This window comes from Periplaneta americana, chromosome 2 (genome assembly GCF_040183065.1).
Source record: "Periplaneta americana isolate PAMFEO1 chromosome 2, P.americana_PAMFEO1_priV1, whole genome shotgun sequence".
NCBI classification, from domain to species: domain Eukaryota; kingdom Metazoa; phylum Arthropoda; class Insecta; order Blattodea; family Blattidae; genus Periplaneta; species Periplaneta americana.
Window position 1 is genome coordinate 193153621 of NC_091118.1, and position 21228 is coordinate 193174848.

The window sequence follows — 21228 nt, forward strand, 5'->3', positions numbered from 1 at the left end:
GCATCTGCAACTTTACCTCTACCACGATTCAGTTGTTCCACAGTACTATTTATAATTTCAAAACTTTCAGATAGTGAAAGGTGCCTATTTTGGAGACTTTTGAGCGTTTTTATGATGCATGAAAATGTATGCTGAATGTGAGCTAAGTCATTCTTCACACTTATGTCACAGGTAACTGTTTTCGCAGTATCAATTGAGACTGCATCTTCAGAGTCCAATGCAAGGAGAACATTGTTAATAGAGTCTATATGTTCGGCATAATATTCAACTGCTTCTAGCCATGTACCCCATCTAGTTAAAATTGGCTTTGGTGGCAATGGAATTTCAGGGTACATTTCTTTCAACACGTTAACTCTACTGGGAGCTTTGAGAAATACTTTTTTCACTGATGAAATCAACAAATCTACTTTAGGGAAATTGTCTCTGACCACTTCTGCCACACGATGAAATGCATGCGCCACACAAGTAAAATGAGTCAATTTAGGATATACAACAGATAATGCTTGTCCAGCTTTGACCATATAAGGGGCAGCATCGCTAATAAAGAATAACACATTATCGTACATAATACCCTTTGGCCACAGGATACCCATAGCTTCGTTGAACAGTTTAACTATAGTTTTGTTATTGCACTTTTCTAGAACATCACAATGTAAAAGAATTCGTTCAGAATATTGTTCACTTAACAAACCGATAACTACATTACCAACAAGTGTACCTTCTTTGTCGGGAGTCTCATCAATGGAAACCCAAATTGAACTATCTTTAATTTCATCTCTTATCTTCTGTATTGTCTCATCGTAGATGGATGGAGCATACGTCTTCCTAAGTGTTGACTCATCCGGGATTGTATGTTGAGTATATTTTTCAAGGAATTCCCTGAAGACCTTATTCTTTAGTTTGTAGAGAGGAATATCAGCAGAGATGAGAGAACGGCACAGGTCGATGTTAAACTCAGATCTTACATTCGATGTTGTTGGTTGTGTTAAAAACAATTGTCTCTGCTTGGAATTTAGTTGTTTGTTGGCCTGATGTTTACTAGTTGTAATGTGTTGTTGCACCAGGAACTTTTGTGTAGATGATACTGCACACTGACACAAATTACAAAATAATATTTTATTGTCAGTTGATAAACCATCTTCTTTAAATTCTGAAATGTAACTTGTTAGTTTTGATTTTAAATTGACTGAATGACGTACTTTTGGCATATTTACCGTCTTTATAGTATGATTTACAAAACTAAACCTATGTGTACTCTGACTGGCATTTAACTGTTGAGCTGCACAACTGAAGTCTGTTAAAAATTTTAAATTAAATTAATACAGTTTTGTAACTTACTTTCCCATTGTTGATAGGACTGCTAATTTTCAAATAACTCTGATGTTAAAGGGATTACTGAACATGTGTTTAAATCTCTATTGTTGAAATGTATTTTTAAAAGTTAATGGAATTTTGTTTTGTTTTATTGTTAAACCTAATATAATATGGACTGTTTTATATGAAATATGGAAAATATATGGAAATTAACGAAAATATGTACTAAACTCTAAAATATGGAAAAATATGGAAAATAAAAGTAGGATTTTTCAACCCTACACATTGTGAAACATAAAGATAATGCAAAATATAAATTATATTAGCTTTATAAGTAAATATGTATTTACATATAAATCCTTTCCCTGGTAATAACTAAAGAAGCCACACTTACACCAACAAATTATCAATCACTATCGATTAGTAGGGTTAGATATCTGTGAGCGCTTGTGTACATGAACGAAATAATCCAGTTAATAAAATCATTATTTCACGTGTGCCATTCCCGGATGAACTCATTTGCAGGTACTGAATATGAGCAAACACACTCCACTAGTTAACAGAAATCACTGTACACAGCTTGCCAAAATCCACCTCTCTGTATCACGAGTGTAAAAAAAAATTCGTATTTACGTGAAAATAGCTTTTTTGCTTCACAATAAATTCTCTTTATGACTCGTATGAAAGAGTGAAAACAAAAGAACGTACGTCAATTGTCGCGGACAATTGACTATCTTGTTTCGCATATAAACCAGCCAAAATCAACTTACGACAAGCATTAACATCCCCATTCGCGTGCAAATCTGAATAATAGAATAATGCGTCCATAAAGGTGCAAGCATCACAGATATGAGCGCAGCAGTAACAGCCATCTTTCGACGCAACGGCAATCAGGGGGGCGTAATGAGCGTACAACTGCTAACAGCTGACAATCTATAATATGAGAATGGCGGTACTCACGTTACTGAAGCGTTGGCCGCTCTTCACTCCCGGGCCGCATCTGCAAAATCAAGCACAGTTCATCAGTACAAGGCGACGGTTTGACCACTACCTTATTTATAATAGACTAACTAATGCTATAATCATCACTTTCACCATTAGATCTTTCCGTTGTCATTGCAGTAATGGATGGATACAAATATCAATATCATGAAATCTATATATATACTAATTTGAACTGGTAATGGAAATTACGGGAAAACGGCTGAACGGATTTTAATAAATGACCCCTCATTTTGAAGCTTGGAACCCGACCTTTTTCAGAAAAATAGTAACTTTCAGTGAAGCGTTAGTTTTCCTACATAATTTTCATGTTTTCCAAAATCCATCTTTCGTCAGTTTTGAGAACAAATTGCATCGTTTCAGAATAAAACAAAACACACACTAGTCTACAATAAACAATAGGCTATTTAGATTATTTAGAGCTCAAATTCAATTGGTTATTAAACGCTTCAAGGCTTACTAAAAATAATTTACAGGTCTGATTCTGCGATGTGTAATTTTAAGAGTACAGCTGTGTACTGGATATTAAAATCTACAAAATTTGAGATGGTTTGATGACATTATTACCATTATAAATGAAATATTATTATAGTTAATGCCATGATGCGACTATTTTCCATTAATTATACGTATTAATGCTATATTGATGACATGAAAGTGAAACGTTTGGGGTTATATAAGTAGATGTAGAGATTATATGAAATCAGATCTTCATTTCTATAATTTACTGAATGGCGGCTATGTAGTATATAACTACAAAACTTACGTAAGATAATAATATTGTTATTAAAAATGAAGTATCTTTATAGTTATTAATCAAGTGGGGTTGGGTCTTTTTCATATACTTAATGGCGGTGTGGTGTAGATATTTATATGCGTCATTCTCTTCGGTATTAGCTCGAGAGAGCGCAAAAATTACAGTTCCTAAGGAAAAACCAAAAGGTATTATTTACTGATAAAATAAGGGACCTAGAAAATTTTGTAGTCTCCCGATCATTTCAGCAAGATCTTAAGAGATCTGATTTTACCCTCTACATTTCAAGCTCTCCATGCAGCAGCTATACCAAGATGCTATGTTTATTGTTCGAAAGCATAGCAAACCTGACATTTTTTTAACTTTTGCACAATGACCTGAATTAGCTATCATTTAGTCCCACATGAAAAACCCACTGATCGTTCTGACATTGTTACTTGCGTTTTCGCGTTGAAACTCAAAACCTGAAGGTGGATAATTTCAAGAAAAAGTATTTGGCAAAAAAAAAAAAAACATTCAGAGGGAGTATGTTTCATTATTATGGAAGAAAATAACTTTCAAAATTCTGGTATTCTTTACTGAAAATAAATGTGAAAAATTTGTGTATTTGCAGCATTTATATAAAACAAATTAATTTACTAATAGATATACACTAATATATGTATTTGTCTAAGTCCTAAGTCTACTTCGGGCAGCGCCTAGTTCACACGACTAGGGAAAGGATATTAATTTTGAACCTAATTTACCTCTTGAATATATTTCTGTTATAGACTAGTTAGGTTTAACATAACACTTGATCTACAAAGAGACAGAAAAAAAAAACACGAAATATCTTTGTTGTAGATTAGTTATGCTATATAGAGCCCAGAGGTTTAGGTATTTACAACAGTTAAAACAGGCAGACAAAAAATGCAATAAAACGTAAAAAAGGCACAATAATCTTTGAAAAAGACATACATTAAAAAAAAGGCATAATATATTTTGCAATAACTTTAAATTATATCAACATAACTCTCATATCTACTTCCTAGGTGACACATGTTGACTTACAAAATACTTTTTTTTCGTGATTAACTGTCTTTTTACAAACCTTACATAATAAAACTGTTCCATCGGTTGAAAACGAATGAGCACCAAATTCACTAAGGTAAGCATGAAGTTTACTTTGCAATGGTTTACCGAATTTAGGCATTCTAACTAAACGATCTTATACCTTATATCACCCGACAATAACTGACTGTTCCTCACTCAAATTTCTTTCTCCTACAATAATAAACACATCATCATCATCATCATCATCATCATCATCATCATCCTTCACGAATTAGGCCTCTGTAGACCTGTTTCGGCCCCATCTAGCAGTCTATCCTGCTGTCCTCCTCAAAAATTTCATTTCCGTTGCTTTGATTCTGTTCATGTCTTTTTTATTTAATGACCAAATCTCGCTTCCGTATAAAAGGGTGGGTAATGCTAGTGTATTATATATTTTTATTCTTGTAGATTTTTGTACTAATTTAGCTTTTAATGCATTGTTTATTATTCCTAGAATTTGTGTAAATTTGGTAATTTTCTTGTTCACATCTTTTTCATTTTGACAAGATATTTCACAACCCAGATAATTGAAATTTTGCACTTGTTCGAGGCATTTGTTATTGTGTATTATCTTACTTCTGACTGGGTCTTGTCCTAAAAATGCCATTACTTTTGATTTTTGTGCTGAAATTTCCATCCCAAAATCTTTTAATATTTTATTTAATGTATACAATCCTCTTTGTAAATTATCCTCTGAATTGGAAATTATGACTTGATCATCGGCATAGAGTAAGGTATTTAATGTTAGAGCACTGGTTATTTTGATTCCTGATGTGTAGATTTGGTTCCATTTTAAAATAATTTCATTTATATAAATATTAAATAAAGTTGGTGATAGTGGACAACCTTGTCGAACTCCATTATTAACTAATTTTCTTTCGGATATACAGTTATTTATTTTGACACTTATTTTGCTGTCTGTGTAGATTTCTATTATATTTTGCAATAGCAAATTTGGAATATTTTTTTCTTGTAATATGTCAAATAAAAGGTCTCTTCGGACTTTATCAAAAGCTTTCACAAAATCAATAAAAGCTATATGGGTTTCTAAATTAAATTCTCTTCTTTTTTCTAACAATAGTTTCATACTAAATAATGGATCTACACATGATCTTCCTTTTCTAAAGCCATTTTGACACTCCAGAAGGAAAGTTTCAGCATGTTTTTTTAATTTTTCATTTAAAATCCTACTAAATATCTTATAACATGTGTTGAGGATACTAATCCCTCTATAGTTTTCAACATTCTGTTTATCTCCTGTTTTATATATGGGAATAATTACACTATTTTTCCATTCTTCCGGTAAAGTGGCAGTCAGATATATTCTGTTTAGAAATCTTAGTAATCTTTCTTGAAATAGATCTCCTGCATATTTATACAATTCTGAATTTAGGTTATCTTCTCCAGGTGATTTACTATTTTTCGTCTTCTTTAATGCTTCTTGTAGTTCTTTGGTAATGCATTGTTCAACAAAGAAATTAGAAAACGACACAGGCAATCATGGAAAGAGTTTATATCTTTTTTAGAAACTGACATTTATAAAATGAAACCCAATACATATAAAATTTTAAAATACATGAACAGAGACATAAAGGAATCCGCCAAAAACCCTTGCCCCAAAAAAAATAATAAACACGTGTAGCACAAAATTGGAACAGTAAGATTTAAAAACATGAAAGCAAACAATTGAAAATGCTACGTGACAACTTCTATGAGAACGAGCTTAATGTTTAAAATTGCAAAGCTGATTGTTGATAACGTGAAGACATGACAATATTATACTTGTAACTGTGGATTGTCGATCATTATTCATATTACACCAACAGTATTAAAGCACGATTATTAGCAGATTAAGCACCGAAATAAATTACTTTTATTTACTGTTGTTAGTAAAGTTAGTTATTGTTTCAAATATTTAAATTTCATACACATTATTATCGCCGCGCTCTCATGGTTAACATGTCAGCATCATATAATAACGTGCGGTGTACTTTTAAAACATAATTTTGTCGACCGATTGTTGCTCTGTAGGTTTCACTCTAAGCGTCACGTTGTCACGTCTACTTCCTCGATAATAATAAGCACTAGTTTGTTATATTGTTAAATGGCTATTATTATTATTATTTCATATACGAGTACGTTGACATTCTTAACTCTTAATAATAACTCTTTAATAATAATTTTTAATCACATACCTTAATGTTCGTCCTCAGCACAAGACATTGCAACCTCGGTTTTAGTCCATGTGGATTAGACAAGTAGGTGTCATTTTATAATGGAAGCAGCTTATTGGTTGCAATATTGAAATTGGGCGAGTGATTGGAGCGGCGACATAAGAAATTGAAAACAATAATGCAATTAAATTTCAAAGGCCTGCCGAATGTTATGCACGAGGCCGCTCAAAGACCTGCCGAATGTCAACCATGAGAGCGCGGCGATAATACATTACAATTAATTAGAAAATTGCAAATAAACAAGAAATATTGCTTTAAAATGACAAAAAAAGGCATTTATTAGTAAAAAAAAACACTTCAAAAGGCAAAACAGGCAAAGTAAAAATCGGCCCTATCACTTTGATTTACTCCGAATCACATTTATATATATACAAATAATGATTTACTTCCACCTAGTAAAAAAAGGCATTTTGCCAAACATCCGGGCTCTAGTTACAACGCTTGATCTACTAACACACAGAAAAGGCAACAAACAAACAAAGCAAAAGTAAAACAGCGGAGCCATGTATAAAAGATTCGTCCACATGTAAACCTAATAGAATGAACCGAAGTCTTCCGAAGGAGACTTAGCGTATGGAAGCCAGTTGTTTTTATAAGATTATACCTACATATTTGTGGCGGTATTTCTCAGTCCTCTGTTTTGGACCCAGTATTGTTCCTTCCATATGTCAACGTCGTGCATTTCAGGAGCCATGTTAGGTTCAAGTTCGTCGAGTATGGCGAAGTTCGATATTCGCCGATGTCCGCCTTGCAGAAAGTGGTCTGTCATGTTTGGTCGACTTCGTTATAAAAAAATTCGCTGTCCTCCACTTCCACCCCTTCATGTTTCAACTGCTGCAGGATTTTTGCACATATCTTGCGATTAGTTTTTCTTGTGGAATAAGACGAATTTTGTAATATTTTGACTGTCCCTCATGTTCGAACATTGCAGGGCACTAATGTATGAATGTATGCATGCATGTACCTGTGTACGTACCGAAGTACGTTAGTACGTACGCCTACGTATGCATGTATGTGCGAAAGAAGTTAGTATAGCCTATATTACGTTCGAAAACAAATACGTAAGTTATGTGCTAAAGAATGTGCGGTAGTACGTAACAGTGGCGTAGCATGAAATTTTGAGCAGGGGAAGCTAACTCAAGTTGTCTTTCATGCAATATGAGAAAACGTATTACAAAAATACAGTCTTAAAATAAATTGTAGTCAATGCCAAGTCAGCAGTCGAAGATTGGTTGGAACCTCGTAAATAAAACCAATAAGGCGTGACCTCAAATGGTACGTAGTAAAATATGATTTCACGGTTTACACATATCTCTTAACAAATAGACACGTAAACGTATAACATTAGCTCACTCCCTGTCATACTTAGAGAAATCACAATATTAACGGTCAATAGATACAGTATTAGTATCATTACATAAGTATGCGTCTGTCTTTTGGTTGTGTCCTTCATTTACAGCAAGGGAGTCGGTCATTTGTTTTTTAAATCACACTTTTGTTCGTAAGTCAGTCTTGATAATACAATTGTCCTAAAAAAAATTCAAGTAAATTAGTGTCAGGATCTGTTATTTCGTTCATTATTTATTATATCAGCCATAATGCACACTAACACTTCAACTGAACACAACTGACGAAAAGGGATAACTCGGAAACTACTTATTTTAAATGTTAAAGCTAGCTTCTTGCGAGCCTTGAGACTAGGGTAGTTTAGTTAGAAAGGGATGGAAAATCTGCGGGGTGGATTACACAGAAGAAACCAGTCTGCTTGGAAGCTGGTGTGTGCAGGCTTCTTGTTTACTGCTGCATCACAAATCATCCTGCGCTGCCGCATCACAATATTTAACGCGTAAATATAAATTCTATTGAAATTAATAAATAATTTTCTCCATAAACTGTAGGTTTATTATGAAATTATTATTAACTGGGGAAGCTAAGCTTTTTAGTTTAATTGACGCTACGCCACTGGTACATAATAGCCTACACCGTATACACGTGCCCAAGCGTGTTCCTACAAATATGTTATGCATGCACATATAAAAAGGCACATTAATATTTATTTTTTGCAATAATCGTGTATTTACATTCTGATGGGAAAATGGTTCGCTCGAAGTACATCACGTATTTATAAACAATTCTAATGAACATTAACTGCGTTTTCTCCCTGCACAATAAACAACACATTTTCACATCGATCTTCGAAAACTGCGGAACGGGAAAAAGAAGTACGCATAGGACTGCCGGCATACATCAACAAGAGTTATGAAAAATGCGTCTCTCAAAACCCATCTCCCTTGTTTACACACAACACGGCTTAAAACGACGATAAATGTGTTTGAGGCTGAGTGATGTACCAAAACAGATATAGGATGCATCAAATCGCAGCTATCATTTCCTCGTATGGAGGAAGAGAAATCAGTTTCCATCAACACCAACATCACTCACATCCGGGCCGCCACTTTTATTCTGGATTTGTAATAGTAATAGTAATCACTTCATCCACCTGTCCTCTCCACTTTTAGACGAAATTCAGAGGCGGTGACGTAAAACTATCAGAGAAATGACGCGAAAACAGAAATGCTCCAAGAAAATCCGGCCCAGAGCTTCTTCCCCATCACAAATCTCGCAGAATCTTCTAGCTGTCAGCTGTCACTGAATGACGTGACTCACTGCACCGACCTCGAGTTATTAGACTTGGCGCGCGGTGGATGACAACTGACTGCACTTAACTCACTGGACTGGACTAACCAACGTCAGACTCGAATTTGTCAACCGTGCCGCGACAGCCCATGGAGGGCCAAGGAAGGTCAGCCAACTGCTGAACTCCTGTAAATGCCTCGGCAGAGGTGAATAATCACCCAATTATAGTCCGGATCACTTTACTTAATACCGTAATGGTGAAACCTAACCATTCTTCCCCTAATACTACATATGCTAGTGGATTACAGTGATTTTCTAGCTCTCAGGTTGAATTTTCTTTTACCAACATCATTTCGAATTTCGGGTACTGACAAACTGTTATGTTGGCAGCAACAATTTCGGTTTGCAGTAAAGGAAACTGATGAAAATGCAAGCAAGTAAATATATTTCTAGGTTAGGTCTCATGAATCGTAAACTGTTTAGTCAAAGCAAAGAATTTAATGTTCCCAGACAAAATAGATTTTAATATTAGATCATGCTAATCCTAATTATATCAACATAATATGCGAGAAGTCCCAGAGGAAAATATACTATATCATAAACTATTGAAGCATTTAGGGAACACCTCGCAACAATTTTTATTATTATTGGGTTATTTTACGACGCTGTATCAACATCTAGGTTATTTAGCGTCTGAATGATATGAAGGTGATAATGCCGGTGAAATGAGTCCGGGGTCCAGCACCGAAAGTTACCCAGCACCCGCTCATATTGGGTTGAGGGAAAACCCCGGAAAAAACCTCAACCAGGTAACTTGCCCCGACCGGGATTCGAACCCGGGCCACCTGGTTTCGCAGCCAGACGCGCTGACCGTTACTCCACAGGTGTGGATGAGATGTGGTAAATAAGCAAGACATTGTCATTGTTAATACGATATTATTATTATTATTATTATTATTATTATTATTATTATTATTATTATTATTACTTCAATACGTAACATTGTGATTTTATCATCTTTGGTGATATCTGGTATTAGTTGGCAACACTGAAGAGACAGCCAAATTAGATTTTTAGAAACTACAGTTACGTGGTCCTCACTATGTACTGTAGTACGGAGGTATTGTGTGGTCACGAGAAAATTCTTTAACCATGAGGACTCGAACCAGCGTTTATTTTGTAACGCAAGTCAAGGTATGACGCTCGTATATCAGTGCCGAGGAGAGGGGGCGGAGAGTGGAGCACGACACTCTGAGGGTCCCAAGAGCAGTTAATGGTAAACCGCGAATAAAATAATAATAATAATAATAATAATAATAATAATAATAATAATAATAGTAGTAGTAGTAATAATAATGCTTTATTTATTCTGACAGAGTTAAGGCCGTAAAGTCTTCTCTTCCACTCAACCAGATAAGAGTATCGGTAATGAAATTTGCTCTATGAAAATTGTAACATCCAAATATTTTGCGTTAAATAACAATATAATTAAACCGTATCCTTTTTAATTTGATACCATTAGGTCAGGGCAGGAGCCGCATTTAAGTAATGTGAGTAATGTAATCGTCATCAAAACGGTTGAGAAACACTGGCTTTTTTTTTTCCTCTCCCTCTTGTACGGAGGAATGACCCAAAGGCTTAAGGCTCATTCACAATGAAAATTAAATACAACGTAAGCGTTAACTTAAGAACATAAACGTTACGGTAAAATAAAGAAGTCACACCATCATTCACGATGGGAACATAAACATAACAGAAAACATACTTGGTAACCATGGAAACATAACAACGACGCCATTTCCTCATATTCTGTCGTATACTTCAGCGCTCCACGATTGTGTTCTGTTTGCAAATCACGTAAGCATAAGCATGAAAGTTTGGAGTTTGCAAACTTTCATGTTAACGTCTTACGGTAATGTTTATGTCAATGCTTATGTGAATCATTGTGAATGATCCCATTTGGTAGCCTGGCCGCAAACTTGTGTGTTTATGTTACGGTTATGTTTAATTTTCATTGTGAATGGGCCTTTACACTCCAGCGTGAGGCTTAATTGTACTTACACTTCTGTTCTGTGAATGAGTGAGTAGCCGAACGGCCGCGCTCTTGTACAAGTACAGCACACCGCACCGTTAACTTAACTTGGGCTATGGTATGGATGGATGGATAATATAAATATGGTTTATTTAACGACGCTCGCAATTGCAGAGGTTATATCAGCGTTGCCGGTGTGCCGGAATTTTGTCCCGCAGTTTTTTTACATGCCTAGTGACATGAGTCTGTCGCATTTAAGCACACCTGGGCCGGGATCGAACCCGCAACCTCGGGCACAGAAGGCCAGAGCTATACTTAGGGCGACGGATGGACGACGACGACGACGATGATGATGATGATGATGATGATGATGATGATGATGATATGCGAATTAATGAAGGCGAAATGAATCCGAGGTCCAATACCGAAAATTAGCCAGCACTTCCGCTTCAATTTGTTGGAGGAAAATCCCGGAAAAAGTCCCAACCAAGATTTGAAACCTGACCCGCTCGTTTCACGGTCAGAAGTGCTAACTGTTACTCCACAGCGATGGACCAAGTACTGTCATAGAGCACGAACTTATCCACATATTTTTTCCTGAACTGGATGTTGAGATTTTCGAGGAAATTCAAGTTTCCAAAATATTAATTTAAAATATATAGGCCTAATAAGTTCCCGAAATGCCGTTTCTCCGTGTATGCATAGTACAGTATTTATTCTGAATTATTATTGGACAGTCTTTCTACATATTTATTATCTGTCCGTAAATTTATCCGGACACGACAAATATATTGAATATAATAATTTTAGCAAAACAATAATATATCGTTAATTGTAAAAAGTTTAACGAATGTAAACAGTTGTAATTTTAATAACTTACTTAACGACGCTTTATCAGTTACTAAGTTATTTCTAGGAAAATGCTACTTGGGGAGATAAAGCCAAATATTCGTCATGAATAGGGAACTGATTTCTAGGTGCTAAAAACGAGAATATAAAATCCAATTTAGGACTTCCAGGAGTTTATATAAAATTAACAATTAATAATTTTAATTTTAGTAAACATTTTATTTTAGCTGGAATTTATGTACAGAGACGGAATTAAAAAATGGGTCGAGTCTTGGTAGCAGTCCTCTTCTATGTAGGCAACAGGCTTCGCAAGACTGTCAACAAGTAGCATACATTTAGGCGCTCTTGTTTAATGCATATGCCCAAATTTTGTTTCTGAGTATGTACAAAGAAATGAAGACCTCCCTCAAAGAAGGTTGTATGTCATATGCAAAAGCCGTTGATATACAACCTTCTTTGAGGGAGGTCTTCAAATGGTGCTGGCAATGATTGCTACTAAATCGAAGACTCAAATTCTTTCAGTGAAAGAGATAGATTGTTGATTAGAGTTTCATTCCGCAAAACGAGAATATTAATTTATAAGCTCTCACCTAACCTGAACAACCTACCAGCCATTTTTATGCTAAGATGAACTTTACCAAACGAACTTCGGTTCCAGGAAATTCTCTTCCCTTCTATGACCAATATGGAATGAGCCTGCAAGATTAGTGTGTGTCTGGAAAATTTTTTACACTTTAAATAATTATTTTTGTAATTTCTTTTAGCATTTTTGCATTTTTAGTACCGGTATTTTTATTTTAAATATACGCAAAATACTAAAAAGGCGCTTTTCAGGCACAAACATTGTTTTTAGGCCATTTAAAGGAGTTTATGGTTCATTTAGGCATTTTATATCCTATCGAATAATTTTAAAAGGGAGATACTGTGTACATGAAACCTAGAGATATCTGAACATAAGTCTAGGACGTAGCAAACAAAATAGGTACGGATCTAGAAATCCGTTCTTTAGTCATGAATTGAGGCCTTCAGAGCTAAAGTGTACCAAGTCACAAATTTTTATAAACCAAGTTTAATTCATTTTCTGATTCTCTGAAATTGGATTTCTTCCGAGCACTAATGGATCAAGTCTTAATTCCAAGCATTCGCCGGTACGTGACACCAGTCACTTTTGGCTCAGATTATTTGTTCACGATGTCCTGAGCCATAGTGGATCAAGTCACCAAAGCGCTGCACCAATTAACATCACAATTGTTTATGTTTTATAAATCTATAATTTGAGAATGGAGCAATACAATTATTGCCAGTGAAATTAGATAATCCACTAGATCAATTTAAATTTAAGTCCTATTATCTCAAAACTACGTCTCATGGACTTCATCCACTTTAGCTCTGAACACCTCAATTATCTGACATTCCGATTACGGTTGCGGAAAACCTCGGAAAATACCCAACCAGGTAATTAGCCCAAGCGGGAATCGAATACAAGACAGCGCAGCTTCGAAACAGCAGGCAAACGGACCTACCGCCTGAGCTACGCCGGTGGCCAATAGTTATAATGGTATGGTATGATAAAATAATGCCACAGTTTATGGACTACCAAGAAGACTGCTTGAGTGGTTATATAGTCTTTATTGTATAAATATCAAAGTGTCTCTCGCAAACAATCCTAAGCTAAGCATTAAAATGTAAGACACACATGGCCAGCAATGCCAAATTGAGGCATTAACAAGCCCAAAAAAATTCGGGCAACGCCCAAAGGAAGGCCCATGAAATCGCAATCTTTACGAAGGCTCAGTAGAGGAGGAGAAATTAGTTATAGGATCCTAGCTCTCCACGGCGTCACACAACAGACGCCAGAAATCTTCGGGAGGGTGCGGCAGAATTTCTTGCGCCGCTGTAACGCGTCGAGGGTTGCCACTCTGAGCGATTGTTGCGAGCTCGAGGGACTTTTGTGTAATGGAAACGAACGACAGTGCAGATTAAGTATACAAACATGCTAAGTCCATAAAACACATTGAATAAGGAAAAAACATACGCAAGGAGAACTCCTTTATTACAGTACACTACACCTCAGATGAGTAAAGAAGGGACTTCTTCATTGCTGGTGACGAATAGAGTATTCTTATGTGCGTAAGGTCAATGTGTACCCACAATGGCTAGAAGTTGTGGCTAGTATTATTACTACTTACGCATTTGTATTAATTGTAGATCTGGCTGAGAGTAAGTGAAGGCTTTAAGGCCTTAACTCTGCCAGTTAAAATAAAATGAATTATTATTATTATTATTATTATATTATTATTATTATTACTTATGGCTTTTAAGGAACCCGGAGGTTCATTGCCCCCCCCCTCACATAAGCCAGCCATCGGTCCCTATCCTGAGCAAGATTAATCCAGTCTCTACCATCATATCCCACCTCCCTCAAATCCATTTTAATATTATCTTCCCATCTATGTCTCGGCCACCCCAAAGGTATTTTTTCCTCCGGCCCCTCAGTCTTTTTCCTTCCGGCCTCCCAACTAACACTCTATATGCATTTCTGGATTCGCTCATACGTGCCACATGCCCTGCCTATCTCAAACTTCTGGATTTAATGTTCCTAATTATGTCACGTGAAGAATACGATGCGTCCAGTTCTGTGTTGTGTAACTTTCTCCATTCTCATGTAACTTCATCCCTCTTAGCCCCTAATATTTTCCTAAGAACCTTATTCTCAATCCTTAATCTCTGTTCCTCTCTCAAACTGACAGTCCAAGTTTCACAACCATACAGAACAACCGGTAATATAACTGTTTTATAAATTCTAACGTTAAGATTTTTTGACAGCAGACTAGATAACAAAAGTTTCTCAACCGAACAATAACAGGCATTTCCCATATATATTCTGCGTTTAATTTCCACTCGAGTGTCTTTTGTTACTGTTGCTACAAGGTATTTCATTTTTTACATCTTTTCAAAGGATTAATTCTGTAGTGCTCGGGAAAAGTGGCACAAGTAAAAAATGTTAATTTTACAGCAGAAGGAAAAACTCTGTCACCACACTGGTTTACGTCGAATTGATTTTCTTATGTCTCTTTTTCCCAAGCGAGCAGATGTTCCGTAAGTTGTCAATAAATTAATAAAAAAATTTTGTGGAAACTGACTTATGCCACTTTTCCCAAGCATTGCGGAATTTCAAATTTTTATATTTCCATTTCGTATTATGTTCTGGTCACGAGACATAACCATATACTTTGTTTTTCCGGGATTTACTTCCAAATCTATCTCATTACTAGTTTCAAGTAAAATTTCCGCGTTTCCCTAATATTTGTTACTTTTTCTCCTAACATATTCACGTCACAACAGTCCTATATTTCTGAATAATCCTGAATTTAATTTACAAAGATACTTTGCTTCACTTTTCAAATTTCAAGGCCTTGTGGAGTATTTAGTAAATAGCAGCCAGCTTCAAAAATAGACTCTTATCACAAAACACTTAACCTATTGTCTTCCACCTTCTTTATTCTTTATCTTATAAATAAATAATATTACCTTGGCATACTTCACACTATCTCCGAACGATATAATTTTCCGTGTTGGTGATTCATATGGCCCTATCTAAAGCAGTTTGACGTGAATAGGTCTACGTCTTTAAAATCAGACCATATATATATTTCAGGAAGTTCGATTATCCGTCACCCTATTAACTGATCAGTGGGTTAAGGCTAGTTCACAATAAACCGGGAACGGAAACGACGAGAACGAGAACGGAAATACAGTGAAACCTGCCTTTGCGGTCACTTCATTTAAACGGCCACCTGGCCAAAAGGCCAATTTTCTCTGGAACCAATTGGATTTGCCATAAGATCAATACAAATTGTCTCTTTGTTTAGCGGCCACCTCATACTTCGGCCAGCGGCCGGGGTCTGTTTGGATTGGAGCCTGACTATAACAGTCACTGTTCTACAAAAATTTTTTTCACGGATACTGTCTGACCTATTTTTTCGATGGTTAGGGGACAGACAGCAATGTTACGAGGACAATAGCTAAGTGTACAACAGTACACCCTCCATATCTTGGGGTTAGTTGGTTACTGTTTCATGACTCTTTTGTCACTTTCCACTCCGACCCTGCACAGCTATAAATTCTTACTTGTTTTTTAAGGATAGAAGCACGGACGTTTTCTATCGAAAATGTCCCAGTATGTTTTAGGTCAGTAGTTAACCATTCGAATTTTTTTTTAATTTTTTTCTCCTCTTTCCATCCCTTTCTATTTGGACCAGCTTTTACGAATTTTTCTTCTTTTCATTCAGTTGATTCAGAGGAACTGTGACGCTAGTTTTAGAGATAAATCATGTCTAATAATAAATCTAGAGTGATATTAAGTTTAGAGGTGAAACGAAAAATGATTGAAGAAAGTGAGAAAGGAACATCTGCGAGAAAAATTGCAGAAATTTTGAAATGTGGAAGGACACAAATACACGGTATAATTAAGATGAAATATTAAAAGAATGGGAGGAAAATATGTATGGTGGCCAAAAAAGAAGAGAGAATCTGTGTTTAGTAATGTGAATAATTTCGTTTACGAATGGTTCAAGTGTGCAAGGGCGAAGAAATTGAGTTTTGAAAAGGCTAGTTGCAAGAATGGAAGAGGCTGACATTAATATGTACGATTGTTGTACGCACACAGTGCTAAAAAGTCAATGAAATTCAGTACTTTTATGCTGATTCATAAAAAACCGCAACCTTAGTCAATCGGCCACCTGATAAAACGGCCATTTTACAAGGTAACTTCAGATGGCCGTTTTAGACAGGTTTCACTGTATTGTTAAAATAAATGTATTTAAATGTGAGCATTCACACTAGTTAATTGTGAACGCTCACAATTAAATACATTTATTTTAACATTATTTCCGTTCTCGTTTCCGTTCCCGGTTTATTGTGAACCAGCCTTTACTCGACTCTATTTCTCTCGCTCTTTTCTTTCTTTCTTTGCTGAGAAAAAAAAATATGTAGGCCTAGTACTGTATCTTATATTAGTAGGTCTACCTATTTTTTCTAGTGTATTATTACAAGCATTTACCCTCACACAGTACTACTGCCGGCAATAGGAAGTTACTTTAAGATGTTTTTCTCAACTTGTAAAATAGTCATTACCTACTTTCAAAGAAATGAAACCAAGAACTTACGCACAATTTATAGCAAACCTGTGCAGCATTCAGTCCTTGTCCTACTGTTTGAGTACATGTCTGTACTTTATAAATTCTATGCAAAATATCTTCCAGGGATTTTAAAAGTGTTTTGCTAAGTATTGAAATATAAATACAAATAATTGAGAGGTTTGGGAAAACAGAAACCGTGGCTCATTTCACATCAGCATATGAGATCTGCGTTACAACTGAGCGATTTAATTAAAAATAAGGATAAAGCGTATACAGGGTAATTCACGAGGAAAGGTAAAAAATTTAGTATACGATATCTTAGGCTATTTTGAGTGAAAAAGTTCATATGAACATAGGTCCGTTTTCGAAGGATGGCGGAGCTAGATGCATTTTTTTGGTAAAACGTCTCGCGCCAATGTGACGTTACCATACGCTGCTGACATGAGATATGAGACAAGGTCACGGATCGCAATGGATGACGTAACATTGGAATCTGCATTGTGAGCGATGTGGATAAGTTCATTCACCTCACAAACATTACAAATGTCCAATCGCCTGCCCTTATCTGATGTAATGACATAGATCCCGCGCATAATACAAATACACTATCGCACAGCAGTTCAGTCAGCTACTTACAGTACAGTAGTTACACAGGTATAGTTATCGGAAGTGTTAAGTTGTGTTTTTCAAGATGCCTTATAAATTTTCGACTGCAGAATACGCCGATATTGTGTATGTTTATGGTTTGTGCGATGGATTTTCCTTGCGTGCCGTCGCTGAATATGTAAGACGCTTTCCGAAGAGAAGAGTACCATATCGAAGAGTATTTACTGTCTATGGGATTGGATGAAAGACTTGGTATACCAAAAGAAGGTGAAAACGAGAGAGGCGCTAATCGACCGTATTTTGGATGCTGCATGCCGCATGAAGAACAGCCACGTACAACTCTCCCGAGCGATGAGTACGATTCATGCCCGAGCGCAACAGTGTGTGACAGCGACGTGAGATTCGAACTCACGACCAGCGTCCCGCAAGAGAGCAGAGCGCGCGTGAGCCGACACAGGCTCCACGGAGCACTGAGGGACGGCGCGCGGCGGAGAGAAGAGAGGGGAAAGGGCTTACGCGACGAGGGGAGAGTGCGCGCGCATCTGGTGCTGGTAGAGAGGAGAGGGCTCTGGATTGTTCTGGAGAGCAATCTCTGGAGACGCGTCGAACTTTCGAGGCTACGTCGCTGTGATTATAAAAGAAGAAAGGCCAGCGAACTCGGGCAGTTTTCAGTTGATTAGTCAGCCAGTCAGTGAGTAAGCCAGAGCAAGCAAGCCAGTCTTGTATACCGGAGTTCGACTCGAGTGTGCGTCCGCAACTGTGTCAGCATCCGAAGGCCTGAGTTCGAGTGCAGTGGACCGCAGTTGGAGGGACCTGAGTTCGAGTGCAGTGGACCGCAGTTGGAGGGACCTGAGTTCGAGTGCAGTGGACCGCAGTTGGAGGGACCTGAGTTCGAGTACAGTGAACTATCTCTGAAGGTCTGTGGTTCGAGATACTGTGAACTCGAGTGACTGAGCTAGAAGAACTGTGAACTGAGAACTGATAGTTCTGATTTGTAAATAGTGCTTTGTAAATATTAGTTGAGATTAACAGTTCATTGTCGTTCGTAATAGTCCAAGTAAATTTCCATTGCCGTCAGTGGAGTGCTATAACGAATACTGTGTTGAGTGAAAATCCTATTGTTGACGAGAGCGTTTAAGGTGAATTGTAGAAAGGAATTATTGTTGGAAGAATAAAATCCTATTGTTGAGTTGAAATAAACTTACAAGTGCATTGAAGAAGGAGGAGGTACCTTTGAAAATGTGCGAAAACATCGACCTCGACTGCTAGAGTATTAAGTATGTATTTATAGGTGAATATAAACTTTAAATTTGTCCTTTACCTGTCTCTAAATACAAGCTAGTACAATGGAATCTCAGAAGTTTTTGTGAAATTAAAGAGCCATATCTCCCAAATTTCCTACCTTTCCTCGTGAATCACCCTGTATAAATTATATAAATCTACAATAGGAAATTCTACTATTCCACTATTTCGCAAACCAAGGAATTTTCTTGACCCTTATAAATCCATCGATGATAACTAGACTTAAATTAGTGAACTTATGGTCCAATATCCAGCATGTTAAACACAACACAGCGGAGGAAATTATGAAGCTGAATTATGCCTTTAATTTATGAAAGTCGTTTATAGTACAGATCATCTGATCTTTTCGATTAAACGCTCAGTCCATCCCCTTCATTACCGTATATGAATAAGTAGTTGCAAATAATACGCCGCCATAATTTGTACAATTTTTCTATCTGCTAATAGTTCTGGTAAATTCTATTTCAACACATTAATTACCTTTGTAATAAATTACGTAAAATAGTATATTATTTTGTTTTATTGAGGAATTACTTGTCAACAAGTTTATTAAGTACAATATATATAACTTTATTTCAATCGGTAATTATGTACGGAATTATAGGAAGGGGTAGCTCATTTAAATCCAATTTTAATCCACTTTATTTATTACAGAAGAAAATAATTAAAATATGTCTTCATAAACCTATTGATTTTCCATCTCAAAATTTGTTCGTAGACTTTAATGTACTTAACGTAAGACAAATTTATTATATTGCATTAATAAAATTCATACATAAAAATCTAAATAATTTTGAATTGTATTCTCATAGTTATGAAACAAAAGATATGAATTCTTTAAGATTGTTTGAACCAAAATGCAACACTGTTACAGTATTTAATCATAGTAGTAATTTAGGCCCAATAATATATAACAAATTTATATTTAAATATCCTAATATGTCAATTCTAACAGTTCTGGTATTAAATTTAAAAAGTTATGTATAGATTTTATAAAAATTGAAAAATTGTAAATTTAAATTTATATGCTATAATTGCACAGTAGTCATAAGACAAATTGTATTGTATAATTATTAATTTCAATTCAGGATTCCGCCCCTGAGCACGAGTTCTACTCTTTCAGGGGCGAGCTAAAGTTTTTTCTGTATATATTATATTTTATGCTCGACCATGACGAAATGTAGTAATTATACACCTGGTAGCAGGCCTTTAATGCTTGTCATTAAAGTACACCTACTCATTAAAGGTCAGGTCTTTTAGCCAATGACGACTCAGGTTACAATTGTTCAGCCAATGACAGGTCAGCTTTCTACCGTCATAAAACCGCAAGTATCGATTATTCTCGGATATGCAATCGAAACAGAATTAGCGAAAAGTCACGGAGGCTGGAAATCCAATACTGTCGCAGAAGGTTATGTTCTATTACTATAATAATTAGCGTTAATTGTAAATAATATTCAAATAAATTTAATTTGTCATCTCCATTTTCAATGTCTAATTTAATTTCAATGTTATCTCTGTAGGTTCTTATGGCCTAGCAAGGTCAATGTGGACATCTGTTCCTCGGAAAAAATCAACACTTTCGCCTCTGCGCACATCTCACAACATACGGGACATTGCTCAAAAATTAATAATATCAAGTTAGAAATATGGTCGAGCATAAAAAGTCGTATGAAACTCGCCTATAATGGTAATTAAGAAGCTCGTATGAAAATTATGAAACTCACTTGCGCTCGTTTCATAAATATCCATACTCACTTCTTAATTATCTTCATTATAGGCTCGTTGCATAATGTACTATTATGTTACAATTATTAGCAAAATAATAAATAAATAAATCTATTATTATTATTATTATTATTATTATTATTATTATTATTATTATTATTATTATTATTATTATTATATTACACAACTATATTTTAATTCTGAGATTTTACGTACCATATTTAGTGTAATCGCAAATTTGTTACTACTGTGTTACACCTAGAAGACAGACGCTGTCGGCCTCGGTTCGGGTCGGGTCGCGATATCGCAGCTCTGACGACGCCCAGTGACTGAGAAGCGCCACGGTGTCACGTAACAAAGTGACGGTTCACCCGCGGAAATGGGGCGCCCCCGGCTTCCGGGCCGGCTCATCTCTGAATGAACCGGAAAGAGCGGTCACCTTGGTGACATCCACGGTCAACTGGATCACCAAGGTGAGGACCAAAAACGTCCAGTTCCCAGCATCAATGCTCGTATTATGTAGAGCGAGTGGGTACG

At 36.1% G+C, this 21228-nt stretch overlaps 1 protein-coding gene across 7 annotated transcripts in view; it reads right to left on the bottom strand.

Annotated features, from left to right (window-relative positions):
• Window positions 1–21228, bottom strand: part of Prosap (prosap) — a 427686-nt gene that overhangs the window by 274370 nt on the left and 132088 nt on the right. For all 7 annotated transcript variants that reach the window (XM_069819212.1, XM_069819213.1, XM_069819216.1 and 4 more), the window contains exon 2: window positions 2275–2314. Coding sequence is in view for 5 of the 7 variants with exons in the window: in XM_069819216.1 (XP_069675317.1) it covers window positions 2275–2314 (40 nt within the window). In the remaining 2 variants the exon portion in view is untranslated. The remainder of the gene's footprint in view (window positions 1–2274; window positions 2315–21228) is intronic.